Source organism: Erpetoichthys calabaricus, chromosome 1 (assembly GCF_900747795.2).
Source record: "Erpetoichthys calabaricus chromosome 1, fErpCal1.3, whole genome shotgun sequence".
Lineage (NCBI taxonomy): Eukaryota > Metazoa > Chordata > Cladistia > Polypteriformes > Polypteridae > Erpetoichthys > Erpetoichthys calabaricus.
In genome coordinates, this window is record NC_041394.2 from 228,324,852 (window position 1) to 228,336,137 (window position 11,286).

General features: G+C 34.2%; 1 protein-coding gene across 5 annotated transcripts in view; it reads left to right on the forward strand.

Moving 5' to 3' along the window:
- The window catches only part of celsr1a (cadherin EGF LAG seven-pass G-type receptor 1a), a 238,322-nt gene extending 227,729 nt beyond the window's left edge, over positions 1-10,593 (forward strand). For 4 of the 5 annotated variants that reach the window (XM_051934936.1, XM_051934931.1, XM_028812174.2 and 1 more), the window contains 4 exons: positions 1,654-1,821; positions 3,357-3,593; positions 6,401-6,665; positions 8,023-10,593. In XM_051934936.1, coding sequence (XP_051790896.1) covers positions 1,654-1,821; positions 3,357-3,593; positions 6,401-6,665; positions 8,023-8,050 — 698 coding nt within the window. In that variant the 3' untranslated portion in view covers positions 8,051-10,593. Of the gene's footprint in view, positions 1-1,653; positions 1,822-3,356; positions 3,594-6,400; positions 6,666-7,989 lie in introns of all 5 variants that reach the window. The other variant, XM_028812158.2, reaches the window with a different exon arrangement.
- Positions 10,594-11,286: the final 693 nt, after the last annotated feature.

The window sequence follows — 11,286 nt, forward strand, 5'->3', positions numbered from 1 at the left end:
TGCCACCTAGTGCCTGTCTTACCTCCTCCCTGAATTTCACCTTACATTCTTCCTTTTGTAGCTTCCACCATTTGATCCTTGGCCCTGCCTTCACTTTTCTCCTGTTCTCGATCTCCAATGTCATCCAACAGACCACCATCCTATGCAGCCTAACTACACTTTCCCCTGGCACTTTGCAATCTCCAATCTCCTTAAGACTGACTCATCTGCATAGGATATAATTTATATGTGTACTTCCTCCACTCTTGTACATAATCCTGTGTTCCTCTCTTCTTAAAATCCATATTCACCACAGCCATGTCTATTCATTTTGCAAAATCCACTACAATCTGACCTTCAATCCTCTTATTGACTTACACTCACCTCCTCATTCCCCCATTCCCTTCACCAACATGTCCATTAAAATCTGCTCCAATCACCACTCTCTCCCCTTTAGGTACACACTCTACCATTTCATCCTACTCTCCAGAAATCTTCTTTCTAATCCACCACACACCTAACTTGCAGGGAATATGCACTAACAACATTCATCATCACAACTTTCTTTCTGACACTCTGTTCACCTCCAAAATACTCTTGATGTAAGAAAGTTTAATGAGGTCACGCCCTCAACCGGAAGTGGTTGCCTGTTCACAACAGACTTTTCTTTCCACCATATTGGTTTATCTACAGCATATTTGTTTATTGTTTCAGTTGTTTTTTTACATTAAATATAAAATACTGGAATTCAACAGTCTCATATCGCCAGTCATCTGACCGTGACTCCTGCGCTCAGCTTTCTGTTAGTAAAACCCTGTGAATTAGCGCATTTCCAGAGGTCCCTGACACCCCTCTTTTACACTTGACATACTGTTCCTTCAGGATAACCCCTACCACATTTCTCTTCCCGTCCACACCATGGTAGAACAATTAAAACCCAACTCTGATACACCTGGCCTTACTCCCCTTCCATCTGGTCTCTTGCACACACAATATATCAGCCTTTCTTCTCTCCATCATATCAGCTAACTCTCTGCCTTTACCACTCATACTACCAACATTCAAAGTTCCAATCCTCATTTCTACTCTCCTACTCTTCCTCTTCTACTCCTGCCTCCAGACACTCCTTCCCCCTCTTCTTCCAACAGCAGCCCAATTTCCCCTAGTACCCTGTTAGCTAACTGTGCTGATGGCAGACATTGTTAACCCTGGCCTCGACTGATCAGATATGAAAATCTGTATTGTTGTCCACATATTGATCTGCAAAATTTTGCACTGGATTCCCTTCCTGGTGTAACTTTCCCCATTTATTTGGGCTTGGGACCAACACAAAGAAACAGACTGATTTTTGCATCCCCATGGCTTAGTTTTAAAAAAATAGACTGGTTAAATGTTTACATAGTAATTCTTAACTCTTTACTTTTGTTTTAGCGACATCTCATGGTATGTATAGGTATATGTGGATGTTCTTTAATTGTTTAGTATTTCATGTACATGTATTATTTTATGTTAATTAAATTTGGTTAAAAGATAAATACAAATATAGAATGAAAATGATTCTATTGGAATTTTTTGCAGTCACAAATTTTTGGTGTTTTCATTCTTATTTATATAAAGGTTTGGGTGGATTTAGCAACATACACTGTAATCATTTAATTTCCCTATTACATACAGTTCACGAATCCGATTCTGATAGTGAGCTATCTGTTGATGAACACAGCAGTTCCTATGCATCATCACATTCTTCTGAGAGCGAAGATGATGAAATCAATATGAAGTCAAAATGGAATCCCTCAACACCAAAAAACAATGAAAGACAACCATTACACAGTACACCAAAAGGTACGATTTAATGTATTTATGTATGTATACATGAATAAATTCTATGAAACAGTGATATTTTGCTGTTGTTGGTGGTTGTTGGTTTGAATTTTTGGAGCGACTTTTTAGAGGAGAAATGTTCATACTTATTAAAAAACCACTTGCTTTTAATACATTCAGTGATTATCTATCTATATATAAAATGTTAACGGTTATCTGTCTGTCACATAAAAACTTGTGAACAACTGGGCCTTGAACCTCGATCTTGGCCTTAATCAAGAACGTATGTAGTGATATGTGCAATGCAACCTATGAATTGTATGTGAAGGCTACCTTAGCTATGTAATTGAGCTTCAGATCCTTCTCACAGAAGTGTGGCAACACACAATGGGTGGCAGGAAAAAAATAGCGGTGTGTACACAGAAAAACGCATTGGTCACATTTGCTGACATTGCAAAGCTAATCAGACACATGTTAAATAGACACCTTTATACCACAAAAAAACAACACAATCTGCAACCTGAGCACAGTGTTATGTGGGACCCTTCCATACATACCAAAGCGATAAGTCAGCTTGAATGTAGAGCCTTTGATCCACGGTACAGACTGCAGAACAAGTAGGATAGTAGCTCTATTCGCCATCAGGTGGTGACATACACAATGCAAGCGCTAACAAAGAAAAACAAACAACACATTTTAAGATCCTCTGAACATGCAAGAACAAACTGTTTACCACACATATGCAGGATCAGTAGCTTTGAGCATCATGTACATAACGGAAGGTGTTTAATACAAGATGCAGAATGCAACGAAAAGATGCATGCCAACAAATTAGCTGTACTTTGGACACTTCACGAGCATTATTTAGGAACGCAAAACAAAGTCATACACGACCGAACAACTGGAGGTGCTTGCTACCTCCACCACGTAATTGGGCTTTGCATTCTTCCCAAGTCATACACACTGTTAGGGCATACAATCTTGGCAGATATTTTTGACATTTTTGCACCTAAATTGCATAATCAAAAATAAATGCCTATTACTCTGCTTATGTAATAAAGGAGCTGCAAATAGCTGAATAGTAGCAATTACAAAACTTCAGATTTTTAAAAGAAAATGTTTAAATGATTAAAAACATGTATTTACACCAATTTCAACTAAATAAAACACCAAAAGAATTTGGTGCTTTAGGGATTTTTCTCCAAAAAATGGATTTTAAAGGAAAAATGTGATACAGTGATGTTTGATTGAAGTGGGGGTCCTCACATGAAACTTGTGTGGATTCTAAAATAATTAATTAGGTTTAGTGTTAAAGTAAAATGGTGAAAAAGACATGATTAAATTTAATTCCCAGTTTGCTTCAATATTCCATATTTCTAAACTGGGAAACTTTTCGAGGTAGTCATATACAGTACTCCATTATAGTACCAAAAATTATTTGTATTTATGTAGAACTTCCAACATTCACAGAGGACCATTTTACTACTATGCTGTTTGTAAAACTGGCTCATTATTTCTGTCTTAAACTGTGTACTTTTATATTCATTTTCTCTTAGATCCAGTATCCAATCATGTGAAGGCAAACTGGCCAGTGGAATGTGCAACAGCTAGTGATAGTGAGGAGCATGGAGACACAGATCCTCTGAAGGTGGAAACTAAAGTGAATGTGGAGCTTCACCCAGAAAATAAATTAAATCACACAGAGGAACCAGCACAAGAAAAAGACGTATCAGTAAAAGAGACAGAATCTATACATCAGCAGAACTCCAATCATCAGCCAGAACAAAGAAAAGGCATGTGATTTATATTATTGTAAACACAAGTTCTTATTTTCCTTCAAATATAGATAACCAGCATTTAAGATTTTAAAAGAAGAAAGTTATTAGAAAATTGTAGTCACGCTTAACCATGACCATTCCAGGTTGCATACATAAACATGATATACCCAGATATTTTAAACCGTGGAGGCTTGAGTCTTGGAATTGAGTTTCCTTTACATAATTTGTACAGTACTGGCTTAATGGATGTGGTGATTGACCGCAACAAGTTGGCTTAACTTTCATGTTATCACCTGTTAGCAGATAGTAATCAGTAACATTGACATGTATTCACAGCACTTTATGAGTCTTGGTTACTGCTCAGAAACACAGTGTAAAAAATAAACTGATGTTTAGCTGTTATCTTTTATTTTGCCACTTTCTTCCTTTCATTTTGTTAATTTCTGTTTTGAAATTCAGATAGCAGTTTACATGTAAATACTCTTAACCTAGATAATGAAACAAATTCATATTTTGATGTGGTTTGCATGTCCAGCAAATGAGAACTAGAGAGGTTAGCCATATTTAGTTAATGTGATGCTTTTGTTAGCATCTTTTTTTTTTTATCCATCTTCTGGTAAAAGCCGTGAAGCATACTCTGCATAAATTCATTTTAAAGTTCAGTACTATATGTTACTACAAAAAGTATTTTCTTTATCTTATGCTTTGGGTATATGTGGTTGTGCCATATCCAGAATTGATAATGAAACCTGTGTTTAATCAGTGTAATGCATAGATGTGTCACTTTAAGATTTCTTAGAACTGTTGCAGGACTGGATGTGTCCTGGACAAAAACGTCTATACAAAAAACATTCTGTAGTACAACTGCTCTGTCAGTGCAAAATAAAGCCAAATAAAGTGGCAACCTGAAAGCAGTCAGGTTTTATTCAGTTATTACATTAATGACATAAGCAAACGTTCTACTCTAAACATTCTATTGTACAAAATTTGTGAATTTCCCCCTGGAATTAATAAAGTATCTATCTATCTACTCTCCTGTGAAACATTGAAAATTAACTTTATTGATGAAACCCTTTGGAAAGAAAGATCTGGCTACTATGTCTTGTGAATGTGCTTTTTTAAACTTTTTTACATTTGGAGGAATGTAAAAGAAGCTATGTTCCTTTGCACAAATTTATTTCTTATAACATGATAACATTTTAACACTACCCATGCTCTAAAAGAATTTCTATACTTTGAAATGAGGCCATATATTGGTGTGCATAACATTTGCAATGTTTAGTCTAGCGTGTTAATTTCTTTTGCCATGTTTAAACTGTAACGTTGTTGAAACAAAAGGACACTGAAATCTGGAATTTGAGAGAAAAATAAAACATGCATTAGGCTGTCTATTATTAAAGAAATTGTTGAGATGTGTTGCAAGGAAACAGCATTTAATTTCCACAGCTTCATATGTCAAAACATTGCAATGTGCACTTGCATTTGTGAATTTTTCTGACCAGTGAGGCGATTGTGTGTGCGCTAATAAACAGCTCCTCAATTGCAATTTCTTTTTTCTGTTACTTCACAACCAGCTTATTTTGCAGTTTGGCAATCAGCATTACACGATCAAAAATAACCATGAGCTACAAGCATGTAAAACATGTAGGTTAAAGACTATCACTACTTGTCTGTGCGTCTGCTAACTCAGGAAAAGTACCCAATTTCTCTGAACACATTTCTTTACATATATAGTATATGCTTGTGTTGGTTTTCAAGTCAGTTAGAACATCTCTATGTTTATTATGCCATTGGAAGGTCATATGAGCATATTGTACATAATTAATTACCTGAGAACTTTTAATAAAATGTGACATGTAAACATTACTATCAGTATTGCTTTAGTCATAAATATTTAGATGTTCATGTTTATAAACTTTGTTTAAATGTTTTGTGTTACTGCCAGATCTAGACTTCAATTTCCCTTCATTTTGATAAAAATTACAGAGGCACTATTGCACAGTGATTAGTATTGCTGGCTGTCAGCTACATAGTCGCAGGTCTGTGTGAACTTTTAATGTATTTTAATGTATTTGGGTTCATATCTATACTTCTTATTACCATCTATGTTACATTTTGTAATATATATAAATGTCTCCTTGCTTGCAGCTATATACTTACAGTATATTTTGTCACTGAGAAATCTGACATGGAAGAAAAATTACATGCCGATATGTATCATATATCAGGAATATACTTGCATCATTCCTTATCTTCATTGCAAATCTTATTTTCACTGAAAGACATCATCTTTGTCTGAAATGATATTATGCATGCACCCTTCTGGGAAAGTTGTAATAAATTACAATATTTGCCAGTTAGACCTAATCCATGATCATATCAGAGAAGACGGAAAAAGAAACTTATTGTAAAAAATCAATGTAGTTATTCAAGTTTTAATTCAGAACTACTAAAAATAACACAAAATATTGAGTGCAATTCTGAACAGAATCTTTAATCTTTAATTTTGCAAAGAAGATATACTTTTCCCACTTAGTCGATATGGTTTTAAAAGACAATCCCAGAGAAAATTGACAGCTCTAGTATTATATTCAGGCTGACAAGTCTTGAAATGAAAGCATCACAGCTCCATATAATTATATCAAAAAATCCAACTGTCTTATTCTTACAGTAAAAGTGATAAAGCAATCATATTCAGTATTTTCCCGAAAGCTTTTAACAATGATTTTACCATTGTGGCTTAACATTCATTCGTCCATTTTCTGATTTAATGCCTAGGATATGTTTAGTGTCACAATTAACCTTTTTTGTTTTTTCCTTAGGCATTCTTAAAAATAAAATCAACTACCCACCACCACTGAAAGATAAGAATATGAAAAACCGACTTCGAGAAAAACTTTCAGATTACAATCCACCAACCAATTCATCACGGAAATTATCTATAGGGTCCAATGATGGAATCCGATCAGTCTCTGGCCCTGGACTACTTATTAAACAACCACATAGGCAAAATTCAAGAGAACAGCAAAATGGAGTAATTCTGAATGTCAGAGCTGGAACAGTAAATGGAGATACATCTGACTCAGAGTAAGTACATTAAGGCAAAACTAAAATGGTTCTGTACATTTAGGAACTTCACTGATACTGTACCTTCATGGGTATATTCTTACAGTGAATAATGGCAGCACTCTATACGTATGCAAGTATTTTGTAAGTTTAACTTGTCTGTATTATGTATATTTTGCACAGCTTTCTCTGTTCTTTAATAAAATCAGCAGCAACATTTGCACTTTCTTGCAACTTTATTTTATTGCTGGTTAATAACGTCAAACATACATTAAAATATTGAACATACATTTACAACATTACATCATCATATTAGTTTAGTTCTCCAAATAATGAAAGTGATAACAAACAAAACTCTTATCTGACTTTTTTTTAGAAACAATGTAAATTTAAAGAATATTAGTCAGATTTTGAAATAAAATGTGCTGCAGTTGTTTTTCACCATCAGTCTATGAAAGCAACATTAAATCTAAACTTGTTTTTATGTAGTCTAAGCATTTAAATACCAGGTAGAGATACTGCCTAGTTAGAAACAACTAATTGTTCCCTTAAATATTGTTGTCTACAATATCTTGTTAAAGATGAAAAGCTCTAAAATGATTTGTCTTCATTTCCAGTTGAACCCCAAAAACAGATGGAATTTCAGTAAAGAGATGCACAATTTAGATGTCCGTTGTATGTTAGGAGATTGTGATGTCACATTATATTCATTTCTAAAATTGCTGCTACTGATTTTCATGGTCATTAAATGGCTCTCTTAAGCAAAATGTTATTGTAAGATAGCTACTAATTTGGAAACAAGAGCTAAAGATTTATCAAAACAAGATGGTAATGCCTGGAAAAAACACACTGAAGTTTTGTGATCAAATGTCCATGTGTATTAATCAACATATTAACAAAAGAGATAAGTTTAAGTGATACCATGATTGGCATATTTAAAAGGCTGTTGATTCATAATGTACACAACCATGTTTCTCTGTGTTATACAAAGCATGAAATGAGTCTTTTTTATACTTTCTTCTTCTGTACACAGCAAACCCCTCTTTTTGTGGCTATTATGGGCTTTCTCATTTCTCTAAAACTGTTGCATGAATATGGCCAGTCCATAACTGTTGAGTACATGGGAAAGATTTCTTAAATGAAGACTTGTATCTTCAGAGCTTGTGCCTCCTTGTATGTTACTCCATTACTAACCATTAGTTTATTCTTCGTAAAACTTGGTAGAAAATCTCTATCAATCTTGCATGACTTTCCTGAAAGATAAAGCAGATTCTTTATTACCTGCCTGCCATCACGTCACCCTAATCCTGCATGTCTGCATTTCCTTCCCTTTTCTTTTGTGCAGAGGAAGTAATGAAACTTCAATCTGATTCACCAGGAACTCTAAAGGACTATTGCCTGCCTAAGTGGACTGGAAGGGTTGCCTTCCTCTCCGGCTGGACCCTGCTCCCTGCACCTCACTGGGAACATGTAAACTCCTGTGGAGATGAGTATTACTGCAGACTTGTGCCTGCTTGAAAAGGGAACATAGATAATTATGCCAGTGGGGAAGTGGAAAGGGAAATGTGAATAGTGCCAAACTACGCAAAGAAGGGACTGACCACTATGAAACACAGTGGATAAAGACTATCAGCTTAAACACCAGGGCAGCACAAATGTCTGCCATATGCTGCTGTAACTCTCTACTGCCTTGTTACTGTTTAATCACTAGCTTGGTAAATTTAAAGAGGGCAGAGATGGCAGCCAATCTGGATGCACTTCTAGAGGACTCCTAGGAGAGCTTTGCAGAGACTTGATCTTCTTTGAGGAGACCAGCAACGTTCTCATCCCAAGTGCCGCTTTTAAGTCTTGTTTGCTTTAAAATGTCTTACATGAAAAGCCTTTTATGTATAATACAACTGTAGATACCTTTTATACTTTTTGTATGGCAGTTGTTTCATAGAAAAAAGTTAATGTGTATAATTGTAAAATTGTTTCAGTTTTTGTATAATATGGTTATAGCAGATGTTTAAGTCAGATGAATATTTGCTGTTCTTTGTTCTGATTGCACAATTATACTTGAAGTTGAGTTGTCCAGATTGATATAATAGTAAAAATTAAAATATTATGGTGTTATAATAATACACTGTGTAATTTCCCTTATGTTACTGCATTCCAAATTAAGAAATGTCCCCAACAGAAAAAGTATGATAGAAAGATTTACTAGAGGCCATGTAGAAGAGGATTCTTATGCTTTTTTCGCCTAATTTATTTTTGTACCTGTTCAAAGGGCACAAGAAAGATGCCAACCACTACTCTTAGAACTGTAGCCAGTGTGAAAGGGTTGGAAATCCCTTTTGAGTCTATTTCATTTTTTCCATTTTTGGAAAATAAACTAACTTTGGCACAAGAAATAAGTATTCTGAATATTAATTGAATTTAAGCTAATAAAAAAGCATCCAACATTTGGCTACTTAATGTGTACTGGAAAAAAACCAAGCTTATTTCAGTTCTGATTACGTGTATATTGTAAATATCACCTAATTCAGAACAAGTTGAAAAGAAAACCATACATCTAAACTGATGACTTAAAGATTGATTGATCTAAAGTATAGCTTTATGATTAGATAGCGGTTTTACTTTACTTTCTAATAAAGTGTACTTTTGAAAAGTCACTTAAGATGTCCTTATTAGAAAAAATTTTATCATTGTGCCAGAAAATTTCATCAAAACAGAAACGGGGCTTTATTTGCTCTCCAGAATACAACAGACAGGTTTTGCTACTAAGCATTGCTTTATTTGCCAAGTCAGTCTGCTCTCTAACACCAGGTGTGTGTTTTGTTTTGTTTTTTTAATAACACTCATTAAGTGAATAAAAAGTGCCTTGAAATCCATGGTACCATGATAAATATGTTTCTTATATGCTGGAAAGGTGTTGGTGCATTTATCCTACAAGTATTCTAGCAAATGTTTTCTGCATATCGATCTGGACCTAATTATCACCACCTGTATTCAAAGCTGACTTAAAATACTACATTTAGTGTATTTATTGTGATGAAATGTGTAGCATATTGCCTTAAACAAAATGTATTCATACCTAATATGTTAGAAAAAAATCTCCACTGTGTATATCTCAGTCATGGTTAAATTAAGTTAAAAACACAAAATCATTATTCAATTTTACCAGAGAAGCAAAACTTGATAGTAAATATTGTTTTGTTAATGACATTTCTTTTGGTTTTCCTAAAATGCATTATTATTTTCAGTATAAATGTGTGCTTATGTGTTTCAGATGGACAAGCTGTAAACACTACATGAAACCAAACTGCTTAAAATACAATTACAGGTGACATTTGTTAGAATTCAGCAATTCCTTTTCCAATTTCTTCAACAAAATGCTCTCCTAGATTAGGCTGTGCATTCAGTCTAAATTTTTCAATTGTTAACTAACCATACTGTGAATGTAAAACCTTCTGTCATTCCCGGTTGTTTATATGATTCATAAAAAACATAACTTTCCTAATTTGTTTACAAATTGTTCTTTCTCATTTGAGTAAGACATATTTAAAAGCTCTATTTGAAAAAATCCCTACTTAGAAATCTCCACATTTTTATGTCTCAGTATTTTAAGGGATATGAATGAAAAAAGTCAAATTCTAAAGTCAAGCCTAAACAAAATATCCTGGCAGCTAGCTCTCCTATATACAGGTACTAACATCCACCAATTTTACTGTAAAATTCAGGTAATTGTGAATGAAGCGTTTACTCTTTTGTTAGCCCCAGTAAAAGCATATTTGTATGTGTGTTGGCGGCTCTTTACTCTGCCTGATCAGAAATTTGAATTAATGTTTAATAAAAAAAAAAGTTTTTATAATTCATTTTTTAGACACTGGAGTTTAACAAATATATTTATTATGCAAAACACTGGAAATTACAAGATTGTAAAATAAAATTGAATTGTGAATTTTTATTGCTTTGCATCTTTGTTATTACCTTTTTAGAGTATCTCTGTTTTATACTGCTTGGAGATTACATACTGAACACTTAGCAACTTTGAATGAAGAAATCTAAAACCAACTGATAGGTGCTACAAATATTTCGATGGGTTCAGAATTAAGTGGTTTTACTGATTACCAAAACTGTGGTTTTGGGTATTTCACAATTGTTGAATTGCATAGACACTAAGGATCCAACAGGAAAAATATAAGACTTGAAAAAAATATTAAGTAAAAAGTATAGTGTTCATTGAGGAAACTCACAAAAAGGTTTTTCTCAGCAAATATGCTATATTCAACAATGACCTTGTTCGCCAAATACTTCCCTGGAAATTCGCCCTGCACCCCATGATGCTTTCTGAGGCCAGCGTGATATTATAGAGTTATGTCACAGCCATGCACAAAACTTTCATGCATGAATATTGTAAAACCACATGTGTCATTATTAACAGCATTCATTTAGTGCTGGGCAGTATGACCAAAATTCTATATCACAGTATTTTTCAAAATTATACCGGTTTCACAGTATTTGACAGTATTTTTTTCCCAAGCATGAGTGGATGTTATCCACATTTTCCACTGGCTAAGAATAACCTATTCCACTGTTATGAGAATTGTAAACTGTACAAAAAAAACATTTTAATGTGCACACAAGTATTAATACAGGT